General features: G+C 44.5%; 1 protein-coding gene across 5 annotated transcripts in view; it reads right to left on the bottom strand.

Moving 5' to 3' along the window:
- Positions 1 to 25,972, bottom strand: part of LOC126215355 (F-box/LRR-repeat protein 17-like) — a 110,425-nt gene that overhangs the window by 67,101 nt on the left and 17,352 nt on the right. For 4 of the 5 annotated variants that reach the window (XM_049942043.1, XM_049942047.1, XM_049942046.1 and 1 more), the window contains exon 2: positions 9,385 to 9,700. In XM_049942043.1, the coding sequence (XP_049798000.1) occupies positions 9,385 to 9,602 (218 nt within the window). In that variant the 5' untranslated portion in view covers positions 9,603 to 9,700. Of the gene's footprint in view, positions 1 to 9,384; positions 9,701 to 25,972 lie in introns of those variants that run through there. The other variant, XM_049942045.1, reaches the window with a different exon arrangement.

Genomic DNA, 25,972 nt, shown 5'->3' with positions numbered 1-25,972 from the left:
ATTAGCGTTTAACCTACTGTCGACAATGAGGTCAGTAGAGATGGAGCTGAAATTCAAATACAGTTTTTATTTTCCTTTGTGCATAGCACAAATTTTTGGAGACTGTCTACTAAAGTTTTTTCTTTCATTTTTGTACTTATTTTACAAGAACCTTATACAAAGTCAATTATATGTAACAGGCACGAACAACAACAACATCAGCTATAAATTTTATACTTTTAGTTTTAAGCAAAATTCTGACTTTATCCTATCTTATCAGTTTTTTATTGACAATCACTTGTGATTATGCATGTCATGGGTATGTCAGATGCAGCATCTGTCACTTGTCCACTGTGAACTAATTCCAGTGGTGATACAGTTGTCATGACAAGACAAAGATCATGTGTAGCAATAATTGTTTCTGTATATGTGTACTACGAATAGACTAATTTCACTGTCAATTTAGCCATATGTATCTGCTTCTTTTTGAAAAATTTTATATACGAGACAGGTCAAATAAACTCGAATAAAACAAGAGCTCTGTTTCGCACTACTGCTGTTAGAGTTAACATGTATCACTGTATCTCATTAACATACATAAATGAATTTTATTTAAAAAAGTAAGTGGAGATGAGCCTTTCTACATAATTAATTATTCTGTGACTGTTTAATGAAAACGTGTCGGACTGTTATTGCGGTTTTACGTAATTCGGTATTTAAGTACTGTTGCTGCCGAGAAAGTTTCAGCGAGACCAAAATGTGCTTTTAATTTATTGTCATTTGTCATTTTTTCTTTTTTCAGTTTGTGTGGTTTTGTTGCTCTAAATGAATTTTCAACCTTAAGCACAGTGTGCACCAATTGGAAATTTAATGGCAGATTAAAAGTGTGCGGCTGACGGAGACTCGAACCTGCCGGGAAGTTGCCAATCGGTGTACAGTCCACAGTAGAGTCAGAATTCATTGCGGAAACTTCGTTTTAGGCAACAGCTGAGCCATTTCTGGGTACGATCATTTCTTTAGGGAGTGGAGACTGCGAGGAATGTGACAGAACTCGTGTAAAGTTAGGTAGGTAGGAGATGAGGAACTGGCAAAAGTAAAGCTGTGAGGACGGGTCGTGAGTCGCGAGTCGTGCTCGGATTGCTCAGTGGGCCCCACTCCGGCACACAGCTGCAACTTAACAGGAAGTCGCACTAGTGCTATCGTTACATTCTGTACACTACAACTGCAAACTACAGACTGATTCGAGTTGTATTTAATTTTGAGAGTGAAAAATATACTTAGTAAGTTTAATGCTTTGAGTTACAATAGTAAATATGAGAATTGAGGAGGTTACCTGTATAAAAAAACTCAATTCTCAACTACATTACAAGCATTTTAGTCACGACGCATACAAGTGGCTAAGAGGTCTGTCGAGATCACAGCACACGACTGTCGTCATTACCGGGCGATTGTAACACAAACTGTTAATGTTCTTTACTTTTGTTGTTGCAGTAAAAGTAGTACTATTTGGGTGCAACTGACACTTTGCAAAAAGTGCTCGTACACTTTTTCGATTTCACCGAATGCCGTTTTTCAAGTACTACTCCTGCCGAGTGGGTGTCATTCGACGTGCGACCGATCGGAAACAGATTTGCGCAGAAAAACGGTGTTACACTAATTCTGCTACAGGGAAAGAGCAACTCGCACGAATATTCGAACTTAGGCTCGAGAGTTTACGTCGTGAATTGACAATTAATGCTACACAGTGTCACTGTCCACTGCGCAAAGTGGTACCGAAATTTATAGATTCTAGGACTACGTATTTCTTCTCGGATGTTAGGTTTTATATCTAATATCCTGGCAACTGTCAGCTTTTTTGCAATCTCCTTTGCTCAGATTTGCACAGTTGAAAATGTGAAGAGGTTACAATTGCAGAAGCAGGACACCGCAAAGAAATGTGTCGGTCGGTCGGTGAGGTTCGAGGGACTCGTGGCGAGGTATTGGACTGGGGTTGCCACAAGTTTCCCTGAGTGAAATTCCCTGATATTTCCCTGATTTCCAGACAAGTTTTAGCATTTTCCCTGACAAATTTTGAGATTTCAAGGGTGAAAATGAAGACATAAGTTGACAATCTGTCTTTGCAGCTACGGTACAAGAGACAGTAGTGTAAATGAGGAAATATATAAAAAAAAACCTTGCAAGCAGATGGCGTTTCCTGATGTGAGCAAAAATCTTTAGTAATAACCTCAACATCTTTTGTAATAAACTGTTTTTAGATAGAGAAAGCAAGCCAAATGGTATGTGTGTTTCATTAAGACCACTGATATTAATTTATTTCGACAAAATGAAACATTTTTGGTGACAAAAATACGCATTTCCTTGGAGTTAAAAGAGATTTAAAATACCTTCACCAATTTCATAAATAACGTCAGAAAAAAGTAGGCACCTCGAAAGAAGTGTGTAAGATGGGGACGAATTGTGTAGACCAGCACTGTCGGTGGCTGCCAATAAAAGGTCGGTTCCACTCTTTGATAACATCTTACATCTATTATTTTACGGGTATTATGCGACTTTTCTTTGGACAAATACACGAGTACATAGTGCACAAGCTGCCAGCAACCAACACAATTTTTCTGATATATGAACTACTTCTGAGGTGCCAAAATGTACTAGAACAAATGAAACGTCTACAAAATGCCGCACTGTGCAACATACTTGTGGTGAGACATTCATAATTCCTGAAATCCACTGCCCACGGCCTCCGGCCTGCTCAGCAGCACCGCAGTCCCGGGTTCGAGGATAAACCGCGAAAATCTGCTGCATCGCACCACACACAGACAGATCCGGCCTGCAGGCAGATCAGTGGGGCTAGATCGGGCAGGCAGGGCCCGCACATTAGTGGAAACTGAACGGCAGGCCCGACACATTAGAGACACCCACAGAAACGGCCTGCAGTTTTAGGTCCTCGTGGGAATCCACAGACAGGACGTCGACGAAACGAGGCCACGGTGATCGATCCGTGCGAACACTCCGAGAATCGATAATAGTGAGGACAGGTAGTGAGTCACCGTAAAGACGATCGCCGAACCGCAGACGGGCACGTAAAAAAGACAATCACACTCTCACAACTAAATTTTGAGCCACAACCAAACGAGAGCACACAAGCATTCACACAATCACTAAGACGCAACTCACGTACGCAGGGCTGCCATCTCCGGCCACTGCGTCTACAGTCTCTGAGAGTCAGATCCGAACAAACCACTCCTCACGCCTCCACGCCTCTCGTCGGCAGCTGCTAGGCTGGCGGCAAGAAGTGTCGGCAGCGCTGGCTGCCGACTGAGGGGAGCGGTAGGAAGGGGAGAAGAGAAGCGGCAGTCGTGAGGGAGCAGGGAGGAGGCGCACGTGCTCAGCTGCACCCGGCCAGCGGCGGTGCACCACACGTCAGTAAACAGACCGTTTCACATACCGAGACAAAAACGAGTATTACTAGTGGTTTTTTCAAATTTCCCTGACGTGTTTAAAATTCCCCGATATTCCCCGATTTCCAGAGCTTGTGGCGACCTTGCAGACATTCTGTCACTTAGCTGAGAAATAATTTAAAGAGAGGTAAATGTCTACGGGTTGGGCAGATACAAAATTCTAAGAGCACACGAGGGCTCTCCCCATACCCATTTGTGGAGGCAGAAACTTCACTCCTATCCGATCCCCACCGACCACATAAAGGGCTGACCGAGTTACAGAGGAAGAAGACGACCTAGCCAGGACATTCAAAATAGCAAAAGTCAGAAACCTATAAATGTGACGAACATCAGACGGGCTGCCGACAAGAAAATAAGGTGAGAGTAGCAGTGACGTCAGCAGGTGGGTGGGCACGGGCGAGTGTCGCTCGGGGCTCCGCGTGTGGTGGGAGTCTCCCCTCCCTCGGCCACCCCACTCTGGAGAGTCAAAGTCTTAAAGAGAGGAACAGCACCCACTATCCTGGGGGAAGCGTGAAAACCTATTAAGCAGATACTCTGTCAACAGCTAGTACGGAGGGTAAGAAATAATGAAGGTCTCGGCTACAATGGAGTGTTACCCCTAAAACACAAAATAGGGTATGTCAGAAAAAAGGGCAAACTACACCTGAAAGTGATTAAAACAGAGTAGGAGAGGTACGACCGTGGCAGCTGGTAGAGACGGTGGTGTTGACAATACCACAGAACCAGCCAAACCATCCCGCACCGTGCCAAAAGCACTTCAAAACCACCCGGACTGACCGTACGCCGTCCGCCAACATTAGAGGTGAACAATCCGGAAGACCGTGCTTACCGTGGAGAGCCATATAAAGGTACCATTTTGTGAGGACGTGACGGCTCTTTACGTCAGACACGACTGCGCGTTCATCTGGCACGACCTACGCAGAAGCTACATAGGCTAGGAGATTCATTACAGCAGCAGTCTCCTCGATAGTGTAGAGTTTGTCAGAGGGGACAGTAGCTCACCAGATGTTCTATTTGTGAGTGAACAGAGGTCCGCAAATCTCCACACTCTACTGTCTATGTGAATGTCGGGTGGGTAATCGCTTCTCCAGCCAAACAGGCAGCCAGTTCATTCCCTGGACTCGGGACCCGGAGACAGACAACTGAGCAGGCACTGCAACCGACGTCACGGAGAAGATCGTAAACAGTAGGTGACGAAAGTAACATCGGTCAGTAGCCCGGAGACTGCTCACTGGATCACTACAAATTAAGATCTCATCAACAGAAGTGTGTTTTACAAAACTTAAAGCTCTGTTAACGACTATCAGCTCTGCAGTAAAAACACTAGATGTTCCTGGTAGCATTTTCTTTTTTTTTTTTTAAGGGTTAGCCGGAGGCGTAAAGCATATCCTGCCTTACTCGCGGTTTCAGAGCTACTAACATCCTGACACTCCTGCTGAACTGACAAAAACAGACACTGAAAGACAACAGGGATGATGCAAGGCGGTCTCAACTCGTGGTCCGGGTGCCGACGGAGGGGGCAGCACACTGTGTGCACATTCTGAGCAGGTTACGTGGGGGACCTCCAGGTGCATTCCGACTGTTAATCACTCCCGAGGGTGGGTGGATTGGTGCCCCTTATCTGAGAAGAATCTGATAAGTTGGACAATTAGGAAAACATTTGAGAGCGATTGTGTAAGTGAGCTGGAGTTGGTACTGTGAGAAACGGAGAGGTAAGTCCTCCGCTTCAGCAGAACTGACCTGCTTATTGCAGTTCTTTCCTCAGTAGCATCATCGCTCTTTTATCACTGTGAAGCTGAAAGTCCAAGTGAGTGAGGGGTGGCATTTACTCAAAACTGTACATATAATCTAGATTGCATTAACACACAAACGTGCATTCTTCACTAAGTTCAGCTGTTAAGAACAGTGACCAGTTTATCAATTACAAAAACTTACTAGCCCACAGAACCAGACCGACATCTACAATAACAGTGGTGAAGTTAATTGTTTGACTGTGGTACAAAATACAGACCGTATTTACACGAAAAAGTCACAGTTCCTTTTTAACACAACCCTGTAGTAATTTATTACAGAAAAGATTACACTTCGGTAGCTCAATCCAGTCCGTAACGACCTTCAGTATGCAACAATCGGTAGTTTCGGTGACTACATCATTTCCTACCATTTTTCAATCACAACACAGTTTAGTAAAGATGTTCATTAATTTAGGCTACAGAAATCATTTAAAAATTATTACGCACGCAAGTCTCGAGCTTTCCCGTTGTCGGTGCGGTGCACATATTTTTGCTCGCCGAACACACGTAGTAGTGGCACAAATCGACACTGGGGGTGCTCCCGACATAGGTCTTACTCGCGAGCTTTCAAACAACCGACTGCCAATTCTGGGTGATGTCTGACTCTTTGTAGATTGGCACAAGAACAAACTGTTATTTTGGAGGCTACATTGTGGTTTGAAAATGGCTAGGTCGGATTTTTCTGATTTTCCTATATTACAAGAACTAACATGATTTTGGCTTACAGAAAATGTCGCTGGTCAGAAATTTAGGAAAATACGTGGGTGCTATTACTTTCACACAATGTAGATCCCTTATTTACATGCATCAGTGCCATCCTGCAAATTAGGGTAAATTATATGAAAGTATTAATTATTAAGTCAATCAATCAATACTGCATATCATTTTACACACAAAAATAAGTAGTCAAAAGTCATAATCTAACAGTAGCTATGATGAAATTTGCAATGGAAGATGGGGCTGCTGATGTATTTGAATGTCAACTGTCTTGTCACTCAGTTTCTGGTAATTTAAAGTCCTTTCCAGAAAAGTCAGAATGCTCAGCATTCTGTCGGTATGGGTCATTAAATTAAATTGTGCCGATTAGCTCACCAAGTTTCACACGTATCGAACTATAGTGTTAACCACAATCGACTGTAATACTTAATCGACACCTTCCACAGCCAAACTGATGCCACCAATGCAATCAGCGTAGGGAGAAGAATAAACTAAACGACAAAGCTAAATGGAGAAAGCCCAGTTACACCCCTGGAAAAGCAATATATGTGCCATGTATGACTTACAAAACAGTACTGGAAACGTGGTAGAAAATTATAGGAAAGAAAAAAAATTTGCTATCAGCAGATATTCAAAACTTAGCAGATGGGAGAGGAGAACCATGCTATATCACAGAGTGTCAAAAGAAGTAGTCTCAATGAAGTAGTCTGATGATGATGATGATGCTGATGCTGATGACGATCGGTTTGTGGGGCGCTCAACCGCGCGGTCATCAGCGCCCGCACAAAGTCCCAATTTTTACACGAGCCAATCTAACCACAATCACAAATGACGATGACGAAGGAATGACGAGGACAACACAAACACCCAGTCCCCGTGCAGATAAAATCCCCAACCGCTCCGGGCATCGAATCCGGGACACGGCATCGCCAGCCACTGTACCACGAGCTGTGGACTGGTGCCAGTGACGATGACAGACTGGGTGCAGTCATTTCAAATTTGAAGGTGTCCCCGAAGCATAAACCTGGTGACCACAGTCCAGTTAGGTGGAAACTGTGGCCCAGTACGTACGGAGTTAGGCCGAGTAGGACGATTTTCTCCCCGAGAGGTGTGGGCGAGGAAGTGGAGAGGTTTAAGCTTACGCGTGCGGGCTACTGTTCAGTTAACAAATACGGGACAGCTGTGTCCGCTTTTTATCAGAGAGGAGTCGCAAAACTCGAGACTGTGCAACAACATCCCGGCACTAAGTACACGAGTCGAGTTTCGGATCCGGACAGACTGCGGTACGACGACACAAACGCACGTCTCACATTTTTGTCAAAGAGAACTGGAGGTCGCGAGAAAGGGTCCAAATGGAGGCTCTGTGGATACACCTCGAAATCGGTGTTCGGTCGAGGCTACAGACTGGGAGCTGTTACAAACGCAAAAGTTGACACGATGCGAGTGTGACGAGAAGTACGACAGGTTGTGAAATGCACGGAGCCCTGCCATTTTCTTGGACCTGTGCAGCGCCGAGTGGTGTACCGACTGTAACACGAAAAAATCAGTGGAGCAAAAGCCGACAAATAAAAATCAGTAGGGAGTCTCGAAAGCCCCTGTCGTTTAGGTTAAGTAAAATGTGATGACGCCGAGCAGTGTCGTATGCCTCGTGGAGGTGAAAAAGGCTCCAGTGAGACTTCACCGTTTAGAAACACCCCAGCAGATTGCCGCTTCCAACCTAACCACACGGTTAACTCAGGATCGTTCCTCCTGCAAACTGGGGGACAAAAGGCGCGGCGATTCGAGAAACCGGAACAACCGTCGGCCTACCACCTTTCTGAACAGTTTTCGGAGCACACTGATGGAGCTGATCGGTCAGTATCTGTCGACAGATGTCTGGATTTTGCCCGGTTTAAGGATAGGGATACTATGTCGACCCCATGAAGCAAAAACACTTTCTGGCCAAATAAGGTTTCAGACTCTGAGTAGATAGGTGTGTTTGAGTAGCATTCACATGTTGGATGATGATTTGAACCAGGGCCTGAGGCCACACTGTTTGATGTGTCAAGAGCCTCAAAGAGTTCCCGATCAGAGAAAAGTTCATTATATAATTGATCATGGCGGAGGGGAGGATAGGGAGGTGTCTACAACATGTCTTACGTATTTTTTAAAGAAGAAATAGAGAGAGAGAGAGAGAGAGAGATATTGCTATGTTGTGGGATTCATATGAATGGTTCAAATCTTATCTTTGTAACAGGCACCAAATGGTCGAGATACAGGGAAAGTTTACTCATCAGAATACCAGAGTCGGATACGGGGTGCCACAAGACTGCCTGCTGGGACCACTGCTGTTCTTCATATTTATAAATGGCGTGCCAACCCATGTATCAGCAGCAGGTACAATATTGTTTGCTGATGACACCAATCTGTCTGTTAAAGCTACGAATGATGCTGCAGGCCTTCGGGAGACAGTGACAGTAGCACAGAAGAATGAAACGTATTCTTTAGGGATAACATTTTAATTGTGAATGACAAACAAAGAGTTTCGATAGACTTCAGACATAAAACAAACTAGGAACCACATAACAACAGAACTTGGGCAGTGTAAGATAAAGAAAACCCAGGACACTAAATTTTTAGGAGTACGGATAGATGAAAATGTAATGTGGGAAAAACATACAGAAATGTTTACTGCATTAAACACGTAAGTACACCACAGGCCCTATCGTAGACTTTTACGCCGGAGCACAATAGGAACTGGTTGTTGTTGTTGTTGTTGTTGTTGTTGTTGTTGTGGTCTTCAGTTCTGAGACTGGTTTGATGCAGCTCTCCATGCTACTCTATCCTGTGCAAGCTTCTTCATCTCCCAGTACCTACTGCAGCCTACATCCTTCTGAATCTGCTTAGTGTATTCATCTCTCGGTCTCCCTCTACCAATTTTACCCTCCATGCTGCCCTCCAATACTAAATTGGTGATCCCTCGATGCCTCGGAATGTCCTACCAACCGGTGGAACTGGTGGTGGGCAGAAACATATTTAATCGGCAGAGACAGTCACGGATCTTCGGAATGTTTTGACAGTCCATCAGGGAAAAATGAGGGCAAGAAAAAATGAATGGGTACATTCTCACATACAGAAGTAAAGGGGTAGAAAAGAAAGGTAAAAATATGACATATACCCTAGTTCACAAACACAACAGCGTACAAGACTAATGAAGAAGTAAAAGAAGACAGTTTACTACTAGCACCTATGCACCAAATGCCACTATCCAATTTAGCTGACACACTCAATTTAACAAATATACCAAACTCAAATACGTCTTAGCTCCTTTACAGGATTCTAAAAGTGGAACTCATTTTGAATACAAAAGCAGAATGATCTAAGTTGTGCCGACAGTGTGCTCACATCCGAAGTTCCCACGTCAGTTTTAGAACGTTACGTATCAGCAGGTTCCTTACCCGACATGGTATTCCTTGTCAGCCCACAACTTCGAATCTCGCGACAGCTTTCTCCAACGACGGCACACTTTCCGTACCGCGTCCACTAGCTCGCTGAAAGACAAGTGAGAGAAGATCTTTATCAGTATCTCCTCGGGCAAGTCGTCAATGCTCGTACGGCACGCTGCAGCGCCTCCACCCGCGTGGCGTCCTCCGCTGTGCTCAGACTTGGAACCCATTTCACTGTCGAGTCAGCAGTCAGACCACAGTGAGGCGGAATGCTCCGGTGGAGGTGAGGAGCTGTCTAGTGGACGTCTGTCGGATATGCTTGCAGGCACTGCAAAAAAACAAAAACAGCATTACAAACCCGCACTCACACGGATTTCAGCTATTTCCCACTGTGTTAATGGAACGAATAAAAGCAACGACATGCCAACATTATTTGACAACTGTCTTCGAAATCATTTCTTATGGCTGAAATTATTTCAGGATAAGTTAACAGTGTGATATCGAGCGAACAGATCGCTGACGTCATTGATGTGGCAGAGATACGTGCCTTAAGGAATAACTGACAGCTCACATAATAAAAAACAAAAACACTGCAAAATAAATTCCGATGACGTCACACGATCTTCATTGGCACTGAGAGTCAGGAATGCTGTTCTTTTTAATGCCATCCGACGCAGGTGTACCGTAGGTCTCTAGAAGGGCGTAGCGTTCCAAAAGATTGGGAAAGGGCACAGGTCACCCCTGTTTTCAAGAAGGGATGTCGAACAGATGTGCAGAACTATGGACCTATATGTCTAACATCAATCAATTGTAGAATTTTAGAACACATATTGTGTTCGAGTATAATGACTTTTCTGCAGACTAGAAATCTACTATGTAGGAGTTAGCACGGGTTTTGAAAAAGACGGTCGTGTGAAACGTAGCTCGCGCTTTTCTCCACGAGACTCACAGGGCCATGGACACGGGCTCCCAGGTAGATGCCGTGTTTCTCGACTTCCGCAAGGCGTTCGATACAGTTCCCCACAGTCATTTAATGAACAAAGTAAGAGCATATGGACTATCAGACCAATTGTGTGATCGGATTGAGGAGTTCCTAGATAACAGGACGCAGCATGTCATTCTCAATGGAGAGAAGTCTTCCGAAGTAAGAGTGATTTCAGGTGTGCTGCAAGGGAGTGTCATAGGTCCGTTGCTATTCACAATATATACAAATGACCTTGTGGATAACATCAGAAGCTCACTGAGGCTTTTTGCAGATGATGCTGTAGTATATCGAGAGGTTGTAACAATGGAAAATGGTACTGAAATGTGGGAGGATCTGCAGCGAATTGATGCACAGTGCAGGGAATGGCAATTGAATCTCAATGTAAACAAGTGTAATGTTCTGCGAATATGTAGAAAGAAAGATCCCTTATCATTTAGATACAATATAGCAGGTCAGCAACTGGAAGCAGTTAATTCCAAAAATTATCTGGGAGTACGCATTAGGAGTGATTTAAAATGGAATGATCATATAAAGTTGATTGTCAGTAAAGCAGATGCCAGACTGAGATTCATTGGAAGAGTCCTAAGGAAATGCAATCCGAAAGCAAAGGAAGTAGGTTACAATTCACTTGTTCATCCACTGCTTGAATACTGCTCACCGGTGTGGGAGCCGAACCAGATAGGGTTGATAGAAGAGAGAGAGAAGATCCAACGGAGAGCAGCATGCTTCGTTACAGGATCATTTAGTGATTGCGAAAGCGTTACGGAGATGATAGATAAACTTCAGTGGAAGACTCTGCAAGAGAGACGCTCAGTAGCTCGGTACGGGCTTTTGTTGAAGTTTCGAGAATATACCTTCACCGAGGAGTCAAGCAGTATATTGCTCCCCCCTACATATATCTCACGAGGATAAAATCGGAGAGATTAGAGCCCACACAGAGGCATACCAACAATCTTTCTTTCTGCGAATACGAGACTGGAATAGAAGGGAGAACCGACAGAGGTACTCAAGGTACCCTCCACCACACACCGTCTGGTGGCTTGCGGAGTATGGGTGTAGATGTAGATGTACTGAAAATTTGAAAATATCACCACTGTAAGAAAATAGTGTCTTCACCAGTGACGTAAATTTAACTCTGGAATGCACAATACAGTATACAAAAAGAAAGCCATCACATTCACTGGCTTTGCCAATGCACAATCAGACTATCATCTTCCAATCTAACCTAGGTCTCAGGTTACACTACTGGTCAGTCTGTCACTTCAAATTTTATACCTAGACCTGGAAAAAGCCTTTGATTGTGTAAATGTTGACATCCTATTAGACAAGCTACGGAACATGGGCATTAGATGCACTGCTTATGGCCTGTTATGTGAGCATTAGAAAACAGTTTGTTCTGCTTAAAACGGAAAGTGGTGTCTACAAATCAGAGATCGCTTGCATAAAATATGGCGTGCCCCAGGGCTCGGTGTTGGGCCCCCTTCTGTTCTTCATCTATGTAAATGATATTAAATACTGTACTATAAATTCCAAAATTGTTCTGTATGCCGATGACACGTCCATTGTGTGTAAAAAGGAATTGTGTAATGAACTAGAGGCCAAGTGTAATAATGTGACAAAAGAAATTGTTTAATTTTTTAATGAAAGCCACTTAAAAGTTAGCACCAGTAAAACATGTTTGATGGAGTTTAACAAAAGTAGTTTGAGTAATGAAATTAAATTATACATTGGCAACGAACTGGTAAAGAAAGAGTCTAGTGCAAAATTCCTTGGTGTAACAATCCAAAGCAACCTGAAATGGGACACACATATTGACTCCCTAGCAACTAAGTTGTCAAAAAATATATTTGCAATCAGTACTGTTAGCAAGTTCTGTAGAGACACTGTAGTCCTAAAGACTGCATACCGTGCTCTTTTTCTCCTCTCGCTTGAACTACGGTATTGAAATTTGGGGGGCAACAACCAAACTCCAAGAAAGGGGTGTGAGAATAATCTGTGGAGCAAAATATAGGGAATCTTGTCGCAACTTGTTTCCAAAAACCGAGGTGTTAACTGCTGTAAACACATACAGTCTAAAAGGCATATTGCATGTGAAAAGACTGCACCCAAAAATTTATTCAGATTTCGACCAGTACAATACTAAAAATAAAGAAAGATTTTACATCGGCAGCCACAGAAAGGGGCCTCAGCACGCAGGTATAAAATTAGCTAATGCACTGCCTAGTGCAGTCATGGCTCTTCCTACAGTTAAAGTGAAACATCAGCTTAAGTAATTTTTAGTGAAACACCCTTTCTACACATTAGAAGAGTACCATACTTACATGAAGAACAACAAATGCTTTGTGAAATTATGTGAATAGAAATCAGTGAACATCTTATTGTAATTTTGTTGTAAATTAATGACGTATTCAGAAGACTGTGTCTTGTGTATTGTACAAATAACTTCAATCATTACTGTTTCTTTGTACATGTGCAGTGTACCATTTGATGTTGAATAAAGTTATTATTATTCCTTTCCTTTCTCAGACATTATGTCTGGTTAAAAATGGAAAGAGACGCGGACCTCGATCGAGCGTGACTTCCTTTTAACTGTACGGAACTTTCGGGTAATTGAACGTGTATCAATAATTACAGATTTTTGTAGTTGTATATATAAGTTTGGATGTAGCTGTATTGTATTGATGTACTGGTGGATATTGTGTGGTATGACTCCTGTAGTTGATAGTATAATTGGTATAACGTCAACTTTATCCTGATGCCACATGTCCTTGACTTCCTCAGCCAGTTGGATGTATTTTTCAATTTTTTCTCCTGTTTTCTTCTGTATGGCTCTGAGCACTATGGGACTCAACTGCTGAGGTCATTAGTCCCCTAGAACTTAGAACTAGTTAAACCTAACTAACCTAAGGACATCACAAACATCCATGCCCGAGGCAGGATTCGAACCTGCGACTGTAGCGGTCTTGCGGTTCCAGACTGCAGCGCCTTTAACCGCACGGCCACTTCGGCCGGCTTCTTCTGTATATTTGTTGTATTGGGTACGGATATTTCGATTAGGTGTGTTAATTTCGTCTTTTTATTGGTGAGTATGATGTCAGGTTTGTTATGTGTTGTTGTTTTATCTGTTATAATGGTTCTGTTCCAGTCTAATTTGTATTCATCATTCTCCAGTACATTTTGTGGTGCATACTTGTAGGTGGGAACGTGTTGTTTTATAAGTTTATGTTGTAAGGCAAGCTGTTGATGTATTATTTTTGCTACATTATTATTATTATTATTATTATTATTATATTATTTAACAGAAACAGAATTTTCTGGCGAGAGATTCGACAGGTTCGCTAAGTCGGCCGAACAATTGGCTTCCGACATTCCCAGACCTCCGCTACATTACAGAACAGTTCGTGACGGCAACCTCGTCCACGAGATGATTCCTGCGCACGGATTGTCACCTCCACTGTTCCTACAACACTTACGAGTCGAAAGATTACAACCACTGCCCACCGCGACATCGGATGCTGCCTGGTGGCGTTGTGGGCATACAATGTGGTAGCAAAAGTATGTAAGTGGGGCAGGCACGTAGCGAAGATACGTGTCGCAAATGGGGAAAGCCATTGAGATAAGTGACTCTGACAAAGGGTAGATTACTACTACGCAGTGCCTGTGAAAGAGTATCTCGAAAATGGTGAAGCTGATCAAATGTTCACACGCCACTGTCTCGAGCATCTACAGAAAGAGGTAGAAGGACAGTGAAACTAGCACTAGGCACTAAACGGTTGGACGTCCACGACGCTTCACAGAACGAGGCAGGATAGGTGGTGAGCTGTGACGTCTCGGCCAAACGAGCACAATGCCGGTGCACACACAAGTGTTTCATCGTACATTATCGATCACGATGTTACGCAGCAGACCACCCCTACGTGTTCGCACGTTAACCCGACAACACTGTCAATTACACTACTGGCCATTAAAATTGCTACACCAAGACGAAATACAGATCATATACTGGTATTCATTCCACAAATATATTATACTAGCACTGACGTGTGGTTACATTTGCACGTAATTTGGGCGCATAGATCCTGAGAAATCAATACCCTGAACAAACACTTCTGGCCGTAATAACGGCCTTGATACGCCTGGGCATTGAGTCAAACAGAGCTTGGATGGTGTGTACAGGTACAGCTGCCCATGCAGCTTCAACACGATACCACAGTTCATCAAGAGTAGTGACGCGTATTGTGACGAGCCAGTTGCTCGGCCACCATTGTCCAGACGTTTTCGATTGGTGACAGATCTGGAGAATGTGCTGGCCAGGGCAGCAGTCGAACATTTTCTGTATCCAGAAAGACCCGTACAGGACCTGCAACATGCGGTCGTGCATTATCCTGCTGAAATGTAGGGTTTCGCAGGGATCGAATAAAGGCTAGAGCCACGGGTCGTAACACATCTGAAATGTAACGTCCACTGTTCAAAGTGCAGTCAATGCGAACAAGAGGTGACAGAGACGTGTAACCAATGGCAACCCATACCATCACGCCAGGTGATACGCCAGTATGGTGATGACGAATACACGCTTCCAATGTGCGTTCACCGCGATGTCGCCAAACACGGATGCGACCATAGTGATGCTGTAAACATAACCTGGAGTCATCCGAAAAAATGACGTTTTGCCATTCGAGCACCCAGATTCGTCGTTGAGTACACGATCGCAGGCGCTCCTGTCTGTGATGCAACGACAAGGGTAACCACAGCCACGGTCTCCGAGCTGATAGTCCATGTTGCTGCAAACGTCCTCGAACTGGTCGTGTAGATGGTTGTTGTCTTGCAATCGTCTGCATCTGTTGATTCAGGGATCGAGACGTGGCTGCACGATCCGTTACAGCCACGCGGATAAGATGCCTGTCATCTCGACTGCTTGTGATACGAGGCCGTTGGGAACCAGCACGGCGTTCCGTATTACCCTCCTGAACCCACCGATTCCATATTCTGCTAACAGTTATTGTATCTCGACCAACGCGAGGAGCAATGTCGCGGTACAATAAACCGCAATCGCGATAGGCTACAATCCGACCTTTATCAAAGTAGAAAACGTGATGGTACGCATTTCTCCTCCTTACACGAGGCATCACAACAACGTTTGACCAGGCAACGCCGGTCAACTGCTGTTTGTGTATGAGAAATTGGTTGGAAACTTTCTTCATGCCAGCTCGTTGTAGGTGTCGCCACCGGCGCCAACCTTGAGTGAATGCTCTGCAAAACCTAATCATTTGAATATCACAGCATCTTCTTGCTGTCGGTTAAATTTCGCGTCTGTAGCACGTCACCTTCGTGGTTTAGCAGTTTGAATGGTCAGTAGTGCACATGTGGAGTGGCCGCGGGTCCATCGGGGTTCGACTGACTATCGATGAAACGTGTCAGCTCTTCGGGTGAATCACATTTTTGGTAAACAACGGTCATGTCCACAAATGCCGCCATCGAGGTGAACGGCGGCTCAGAACGTGCAGCGCACCACGGATGCGGGCTGGTAGGACCATTCTCCCGCACTTGCTCAGCACCTGCGGCAGTAATCAAAGGCACAGTGATAAATGCAAACCACCTGCATCCCTTCACGCTAGATGTCTTCCCCAATGGCGGCGTTATCTTCCTGCAGTACAGTTGTCCGCATCTCGGAGCCAGAACCGTGCAACAGTAATTTGAGGAGCATTATAGCTCACATTAATGTCTCGTTGACCAAATTCGCGTGATGGAAATCCTACGTGTTTTGTCACTATTAGGCACCACCACCGCGCACACAAATCCGCAGCCCATTATTTGTGCGAATCACGTGACCTGTGCATAAATATCTAGAGCCACAAACCTACCAATAAGCTGTCGGACCCTGACACGCAGAATCAGTGACGTATTGCATTCCACAGACAGACAGACACGCTGTTAAGCGGGTGGTCATGATGTTTTGGCTCTACAGCTGCTAAGAGCTCGCCTCAGCTGCTTCGCGCGTCTACCGGGTGATCAAAAAGTCAGCATAAATTTCAAGCTGAATAAATCACGGAATAATGTAGATAGAGAGGTACAAATTGACACACACGCTTGGAATGACCTGGGGTTTTATTAGAACCAAAAAAATACAAAAGTTCAAAAAATTTCCGACAGATGGCGCTTCATCTGATCAGAATAGCAATAATTAGCATAACAAAATAAGACAAAGAAAAGATGATGTTCTCTACAGGAAATGGTCGATATGTTCACCATCATTCCTCGACAATAGCTGAAGTCGAGGAATAAAGTTGTGTACAGCACTGTAAAGCATGTCTGGATTTATGGTGAGGCATTGGCGTCGGATGTTGTCTTTCAGCATCCCTAGAGATGTCGGTCGATCACGATCACTTGCGACTTCAGGTAACCCCAAAGCCAATAATCGCACGGACTGAGGTCTGGGGACCTGGGAGGCCAAGCGTGACGAAAGTGGCGGCTGAGCACACGATCATCACCAAACGACGCGCGCAAGAGATCTTTCACGCGTCTAGCAATATGGGGTGGAGCGCCATCCTGCATAAACATCGTACGTCCCAGCAGGTGTTTATCAGCCAGGCTGGGGATGATGCGATTCTGTAACATATCGGCGTACCTCTCACCCGTCACGGTAGCACCTCGAAGAAAAAAAGCCCGATAATGTTAGATGTGGTAAATCCAACCCATACCGTGACTTTCTCGTCGTGCAATGGAGTTTCCACGACAGTTCTAGGATTTTCGGTAGCCCAAATTCTGCAGTTGTGGGCATTGACAGACCCTCGGAGCGTGAAATGAGCTTCGTCGGTCCACAACACGTTACTCAAGCAATCATGTCCATTACAATTATCCGGGATGTTATGCCGTGGTCGGTTGATGAATTCTGTGTCGATTCCCAACGTTTCGTCTCCGACTGCGGGAGACATCTTCAAGGGGGTCCCTAGCTGGCCGGCCGGTGTGGCCGTGCGGTTCTAGGCGCTCCAGTCTGGAACCGCGTGACCGCTACGGTCGCAGGTTCGAATCCTGCCTCGGGCTTGGATGTGTGTGATGTCCTTAGGTTAGTTAGGTTTAAGTAGTTCTAGGGGACTGATGACGTCACATGTTAAGTCCCACAGTGCTCAGAGCCATTTGAACCATTTTTGGTCCGTAGCTCGATGGAAGGTCCAACACACCCACTGGCTCGCTACTGACTGCCGCTAAATTCCGTGTCCGCGCGCTTACGCGCCGCGGCGTGACGTCACGTGTTTTGAAAACGTCAGTGCAATTGGCCGCTGTCCGTCGCCGTCGATCGCCGTTGCCATCAGCCGGTAGTTGACGGGTGGTACACATCTTCTTTAACACCAGCATCCATATACCGTTTAAATTCACGCCCTCCTCCTTTCGGTTGAAATTATTTGGGTGTTTAGCGATTTCGATTGTCTCCCTGTAGAGCCTTTCGTAATATCCGCTTGTGGCCGCTAGTACTTCCGTCTCCTCGAAACGAATAATTATAATCGACATGATATTTCCGGCCGTGAAAGTCTACATTTTAGTAACTCAACCAATCGTCATCTTCCGCCATCTTTTGAAACGCCCACACCGCAGATGCCCTCCGCTTCACTAAATCGCCAGGTAACAGGTGCCCGTTCGAATCCCCTTCCTATGGCGGTATGATCGTAACGCTGAACCAGCACATTCCCCGTTCTGATAATACAGCTTCACTAAAAGCGCCTTCTCAGGTAACGTCAACATGCTGCGACTGCTGGCGCATCTGATTCTCTGTCTCATTACAGCTCCTTTTATACACGATTGTCATGCGCAGTCACTGACGTTTTGCCGTCCAGCGCCATCTGTCGGACATTTTGTGAACTTTGTTTTTTTTTCTTGTTCTAATGAAACCCCATGTCATTTCAAGCATGTGTGTCAATTTTTACCTCTCTATCTACATTATTCCGTGGTTTGTTAAGTTTCAAATTTATACCGACTTTTTGATCACCCGGTACTTGGAGCAGTCACTTAACGCGTTCCCTATAGGCTACCTCTCCCCGCCAGCGACGCCACACCTCTGTAGTCGATTATTGTCTCACCTGCACCCGTTCGCACTCCACAAATGAAAGCTGCCAACAGCGCTGTCAGCCATTGGGGGGGAATACTTTGGTGAATCTACCACAGTAAACGTACCAATCCGAGCCACCGCCCAAGGTACACAGGTGAAGAGCTACTGCCGGAACTAAAGCTGTGCAGGCAAGTCGCGAGTCACGCTCGGATAGCTCAGCAAGCCCAACACTGGCTCGCAGAAAGTGAAGGTCCCAGGTTGCAGTCACGACTTGACCCACAGTTTAAATCTGCCAGGAAATATCGGTGACAACATATTATAAACAAAACAAGCACCCTACAACTAGAATTGAAACATACAAACAAAACACCCTAGGCACCATTTGCGTAAGGCATGACACCGCACTTCACTTCAAACATTATGCAATTCGTGATGGGACAATCTACTGGTTTTAACCACCACTTTGCCAGTCGGCCGCGCGGGATTAGCCGAGCGGCCTGAGGCGCTGCAGTCATGGACTGTGCAGCTGGTCCCGGCGGAGATTCGAGTCCTCCCTCCCTCGGGCATGGGTGTGTGTGTGTGGCTGTCCTTAGGATAATTTAGGTTAAGTAGTGTGTAAGCTTGGGGACTGATGACCTTAGCAGTTAAGTCCCATAAGATTTCACACACATTTGAATATTTTACCAGTCGATTTTTTCTTTCGGTCGGTTTTTTCAGTCGAGTGCAAGACCAGAATGTTGCGGCTAAGGCCCCCACAAACGATCGAATGTGTTTGACAAAATCGTTATCTGACTACGGATTTGCCAAGCAAGACCGTATCGGATTTTGAGGCATTGTAGCACAACAAGCCGAAAAGACAATGACGTCTCTCGGATAGATCTTCAATGCGCTGCAGCAGTGAAACTGCACATTTGCGCGATGAGCGAGTAAGTCCATCAGTACGGCACAATAGCATCGAGCATCGCAAAGTGTGATGTCTAGACTGCCTGGACGATGTGGCTTTGTTGACGCAATCTGAGCACAGAAGACGTGAACCGATCAGGCAATGGCAGAGTGACTGTTTCGTCTCGCCCGCACACACAAATTAATATACATACAGCAGCTACAGAAATAACTAGGACTATGGCTTCTTATATAATTTTGGTTCCGCTTTTTTCCGTCAGATATGTGTTCACCCTGGGACGTAAGACATGTGAAACGGTCACCAAGTAAGCAATCACATTGCTACTCTTGTATGTAGAAATCTTTTTCATCCCGAATATACAGGGTGCGTCAAAAAAATGTATACACACTTTGAACTGTCATAGACAATTTATTTCCCGTTCTACAAGGTTAAATATCTGTGAGAAAGTAATGTTATGTTTCTTCAACAGGTGGCAGCAGTGGCAAGGAAGTAACTGCAACATGGCGGACGTACGTTTGAGCTTCGAAGCGCGGAAGCAGATAATTAAGTGTTATTGGAAGTTTGAGAATGTAGCTGCCGTTCGAAGACAGTGGAGAAGTGAGTATGGTACAGAAACACCTTCAAGGTTAACAATTACACGTCTACGAGACAAATTCGAAATTCGTGGAACAGTGTGTGATGTGCATAAAGGTCGATCAGGGTGACTTCTTACAGCTACAAGTGATGATTCCACAACTGCGGTCTCGGAACTGTTTCAGCGTTCGCCTCAAAAATCTTCGAGGCAAGCGGCACGTGAGAGGAATGTTAAGTGCTAGTAGTGTGCAACGCATTCTGAAGAAAGGCAAGCTTCGCGTGTACATTCCGAGGCTGGTGCAACAGCTACGTGACGACGATCCAGATAGAAGGTTAGAATTTTGTGAATGGGTTCAGGAGATGGTGAGACGTGAACCGGGATTTATGGGTAGCATAATTTGGTCGGATGAAGTCCAATTGAAACTCAATGGAAATGTCAATAGCCACAATTGTGTGTAGTGGGCTGAAGATAATCCTCACATTACAGCTGAAAAGGCTGTGAATTTGCCTGGTGTAAATGTGTGGTGTGGTTTGTCTGCAAGGGGACTCATTGGGCCTTTCCACTTTGGAGGTACTGTTACTGGAGAAACGTGCCTAACAATGCTAGCTGACCCCATATTCCCTGCCATTTGTGCATTATACGGTAATGATGAGTTTTATTTCCAACAAGATGGCGCCCCGCCGCACTATCATAGGGACGTACGAGCATACCTGGATCACAGTGTGCCACGCCAGTGGATAGGAGGCAGGGGACCAATCGAGTTTCCTGCACGCTCTCCAGACCTCACGCCGCTGGATTTCTTCTTACGAGGCACGGTAAAAGATGAGGTGTACAAACGTAAACCACGTAACCTGAACACACTTTGGAATGAGATTCAGGCCGTGTGCGCAGAAATCTCATTGGACACTTTGGTACGATGTACGGAATCAGTGGTGACTCGTACGCAGAAATGTATTGATGCTGAAGGCTACTAGTTTGAACATTAATCACATTTGCAAAGTACATTTATTTTTCCAATTGGACTTTAAGTTTTCAGAAATTTAACATTGTAGGCCGGGAAAAAAAATTTATATGACGCTTCAAAGTGTGTATACAGTTTTTTGACGCACCCTGTATAATGATTTCGATTTCGCGATTCCCGAGGGTGTGTCACGGCTTGGACATAATAACAGAACTTAATGCTAGAACATTAAAGGGGGACGGTGACGAGGGGAGGGAGGGGACACATGACACTGACATTACTAAAACGTTCAAATGTGTGTGAAATCTTATTGGACTTGACTGCTAAGGTCATCAGTCCCTAAGCTTACACACTAGTTAACCTAAATTACCCTAAGGACAAACACACACACACACACACACACACACACACACACACACACACACACATGCCCGAGGGAGGACTCGGACCTCCGCCGGGACCATCCGAACAGTCCATGACTGTAGCGCCTTAGGCTGCTCGACTGACATTACTACTAACCATCTTAAATTTTACTATCCTTATTTTATTCGAAGGGACTCATAATTTATAGTTTACGCACTAATTAATTACAATTATAAGGTCTCCATCGGTTTGTTACATACAAAGTAAGTACAAAATGTCCTGTTTTACACCGTATACTGACGATCGTACTGCTAAAAGTGTTGGGAACCACGTTGGCGTCAACTACAATCGTAAATTCTAGGAGGGTTTAGTGATCTTGGGTTAACTTACTGGCAGTGAAGCTGTGACTTTTGTATTTTTTGTTGTTACACGTACTTTACTGTTCTACGAATAGGTCGCGATTTCCAGGAGCGCGATTAAGCTCTTTTTGGCTGTATTTTCCGAATTTCTCGCGATTTCCTGTACTATTGTTAAGCAAAAATCTGGCTTTGGTGACAGACTGATCTGTAGCGTATAGCCGGAGGTCTACGTACAGTTGGAATACAACAGTCTGGTTGTGACTTGGCGCAGCGAAATTTCGAAAAAGGACTCAACAATGGCCGTGAAATCTCAGGAAACTGTCGGTGGAATTCAGGGAGGGTCGAGCTAAAAAACGTTTCCTTGAGCCCACTTAATTTGGGGTGAAGTAAGTGTGGTTCAGAATAATAAAAGGAAAGATCCTCTCTGGAGCGATGATCGTGAGTGACTGCTTCAGCTAATACAGCACACTAGTTGGCACTGTAGGTTTCCAGCAGGTCAGAGTGAACTTTATAGATACGTAAGAGCGTTCCGTCCACACACAGAACGTGGAGAGAATGGAGTGGGACGTCAGAGGTGCCATTCCAGAAAATGGCAGAAAGGCCAAATAGTTCCAGGGTTACCTAACTGAGTGCATGTTCTGTCGAGTACATAACCAAAAATAAATATTACATCACTTTTTCGTTGAAGCGGGTAAAGTTTACCCTTCCAGAGGAATTAAGATACAGGAAGTCTTTTGAAGAATGTTGCAAACACAAGTCGCGACTACAATTCAGTGCCTTTTTGGGGAAAACGACGCCTTCAATTTTCTCAACATTACAGGTATGTTACAGCAGCATTTTGCTAGGTACTGTACGTTTTGTACAGTACACTGGACTATCCACTTTATTTGTGTTTCAGTTTTAACAATTTTTTTCGTCGATTGTGTGTACGCGCGTTGAGAATGAGATGATATGACTGGCTGATTACATAACGTGTAATGTACTCTGATTGGTTGAAGCTATGACGCGTCCTCTGCCCAGACTGTAGAACAAAAGCACACCGTACAGCGCAATCTCACTTTCACATTTTCCGAAGTTATAGTCCCGCACAGACCAGATAGGTAGTGCTGTATTTGGTGGATTTCGTATTTATACATGCTTATCACGCAAATATGCGGTTTCGGTGCTACAGTGCGTTATAGATCTATCCAAGATAGTCCTGTTTTTCTAGGTTTGTTGAACTACAGTGCCTGAAAGTGCGATACCGATAGACGAGGTGTGTTCAAAAAGTAAGGCGACTTTATGTTTTTATGAAAAAACATTTATTTATTCATCAGTATTCATGCTGTCCCCTTCAGAGTAATCCCCTTTGATGCAATACACTTGTGGCAACGCTTCTTGCAATCCTCGAAGCACTTCGCATAAGAACTTTTTGGTACAGCCTTCAGTACTTCCAGCAGTGCAGTTTTTATTTCCTCAATCGTTGAAAATCTTCGTCCTTTTATAGGTCTCTTCAGTTTTGGGAACAGGAAAAAGGTCGCAGGGAACCAAATCCGGTGAATATTGTGGCTGAGGAATGACTGTCGTGTTGTTTTTGGCCAAAAAATCTCCCAGAAGCAACGATGAATGAACGGGTGCACTATCGTGATGCAAAAGCGATGAATCGTTTTTCCTCAGTTCCGGACGTCAAGGTAATGCTCGCTCACTGACCGTGCGACCTTGAGGCAAAAATTCACGATGCACTACGCCACTGTGATTGAAAAAAACAGTGAGCAGCAGAACTTTGACATTTGATCGGACTTGGCATGCTTTTTTCGGCCTTGCCTCTCCGGGATGCTTTTCCATTGGGACGACTGGGCTTTGGCTTCGACGTCACAACCGTAAACCCATGTTTCGTCACCAGGTATGACCCATTTCAGCAAATCAGGATCATCATTATCGTAAGTCAAGAGCTCCTGAACGATGCTCAAGCGACGGTTTTTCTGAACAAAATTGAGAAGTTTCGAAACAAACTTCGTTAACACTTGTCTGATGCCCAAAATATCCAAAAAACAACTGCATGACACGAGCCGACCGATATGCCAACATTCTCAGCAACTTCTCTTACGGTAATTCGACTATCTTCCAAAACAATTTTCTTCACAGCTTCGACGTTATCATCTGTTGTTGATGTGCTGAGGTGCCCAGAGCGAGGTTCGTCAGTGGCATCTCGGCTATCTTGGAAAAGCTTGTACCACTTGTAAACTTTTTTTTTTCTCACTTAGAGCAGACTCACCGTATGCCACTGTCAACATCTGAAGTTTTTTAGACCACTTGATTCCATTTTTCATAAAAAAATTGATTATGCAAATTCTTTGCTCTATTTTTTATAATAATCGGAAATAGTCGAGCACACTAAAACACGTCTAACCTTTCTATCTGTCAAAAACAAACTTGAAACTGTGAACATATGTTCGGGACGTGTGCCAACATAAAAAAAAAAGATCGATAACCGGATGTACGTTGTCCGCGCAATTTGAAAAGTCACCTTACATTTTGAACAGCCCTCGTATAAAATTCTGCCATTTTGACAGTAATGAGAATAGCGATAAATGCAGACAAAGCCATCCTGGTATTGACGTTGGTGCTATGTTTAAAGAAAAGGAAGAAGAAGAAGAAGAAAGAAAGAAGAAAAAGGTCACTGGTCCAGGAAATGGCTTAAAATGAGAGATTTACACATCAAAATCAGCTAAACGGGCCTCTTATTATCAGAACCCGATGACGAAATCAGCTTTCTTCGAATGGGCAATAAAACTCTCAAAAACTCGTTACGGGCAGCGTAAAAGAGGAAATTCGTGTGTCACAATCGCTCTTATCTAGCCACACACGTGTCAAACAAGCCTATAGACGTGCCAAGAAAGTTTGTCAATTTAACCTTACTTTTGAAGCAGACGCTTTTTGTGTATTCTGCATTTTGGCACTTGCGGGAATGGCTGAAAGTGCAGATACAGTGTTTGTAACAGGACTCTGGAACAATGTTTAAAGAATTAGACGCTGGTACAGGGTGTGGTGTCACTGCCAGACACCACACTTGCTAGGTGGTAGCTTAAATCGGCCGCGGTCCATTAGTACATGTCGGACCCGCGTGTCGCCACTGTGTGATCGTAGACCGAGCGCCACCACACGGCAGGTCTCGAGAGACGTACGAGAACTCGCCCCAGTTGTACGACGACGTTGCTAGCGACTATACGGACGAAGCCTTTTCTCTCATTTGCCGAGAGACAGTTAGAATAGCCTTCAGCTAAGTCCATGGCTACGACCTAGCAAGGCGCCATTAGCCTTAGATAGCTTGTATCAAAAGAGTCTCACTTGTATCGCCACAATCTCCAGATGTCTCATCAAGAACGATGTCTACAAGGACGGATTAAAAGTTAAGTAGTCCAGAAGCTACGTACTTTTCTTTATAGCATTCATTAAGTCTCCTGTTTCAGACCTCACTCCATCCTTCGTGAGTTAGAGCGTGCATCTTGGCCGCCTCTTTCAATTAGTGTGCGTAGTGTTGGCAAGTCTGCCGACACTACACAGGGAATGGTTAAAAATGAGAGAGAAATACACACACACGAAAAGCCGTAAACGACAGTGACCCGTTAGTAACTTCGTTCTCACACTGGAAAAAAAAAAAAAAAAAAAAAGTATTGTACGCGCAAAATTATTCTCTTCTACTTTGTCCTCTGACGCGGAAGAACCGAAGGACTTCGATTTATTTTATGTCATGGCACTCACTCTTGTATGTTATACGTAAAACATCGATTTTGTTCATAAATCCTTCCTACCTAGTATATGGCTGGGAAAGATGTGATACCTCTACCATTTTGATAACTGTCAGTGCTATTTTGTTTTTGTCCTCGATCGTATATTCCATAGTTGTGGAAACTCACAATACAGTGAGATAAATTGTAGTGAAACAATTTTCACTAAACATGAGCTGCGTATCATCGACACAACCAACGTCCGCCATCTTGTCAAATTTTCTGCCAATCAGAGTTTCTCGCACACACGTTAAGCACGATCTAAACTTGACAAACATGCCAAGCATCACCGAGGACGGCGACATATACGCATCAAAAACAGTTTTGCATCACCTAAGTACCGAGAGTTCTGGCCCTGTACAGAAAATTGGAACAGAGATCAACATAAACATCATTTCCGCCCTTTTTACTGCTCATGAAGAACACACATTGCGTGTTGTACCACCATACAGCGAGACCTTGGAGAGGTGGTGGTCCACATTGCTGTACACACCGGTACCTCTAATACCCATTAGCACGTCCTCTTGCATTGATGCAGGCCTGTATTCGTCGTGGCATACTGTCCACAAGTTCATCGAGGCACTGTTGGTCCAGATTGTTCCACTCCTCAACGGCGATTCGGCGTAGATCCCTCAGAGTGGTTGGT

Source organism: Schistocerca nitens, chromosome 12 (genome assembly GCF_023898315.1).
Source record: "Schistocerca nitens isolate TAMUIC-IGC-003100 chromosome 12, iqSchNite1.1, whole genome shotgun sequence".
Lineage (NCBI taxonomy): Eukaryota > Metazoa > Arthropoda > Insecta > Orthoptera > Acrididae > Schistocerca > Schistocerca nitens.
Note: the sequence above shows the minus strand (reverse complement) of the source record. Positions and strands in the feature narration are given on the sequence as shown.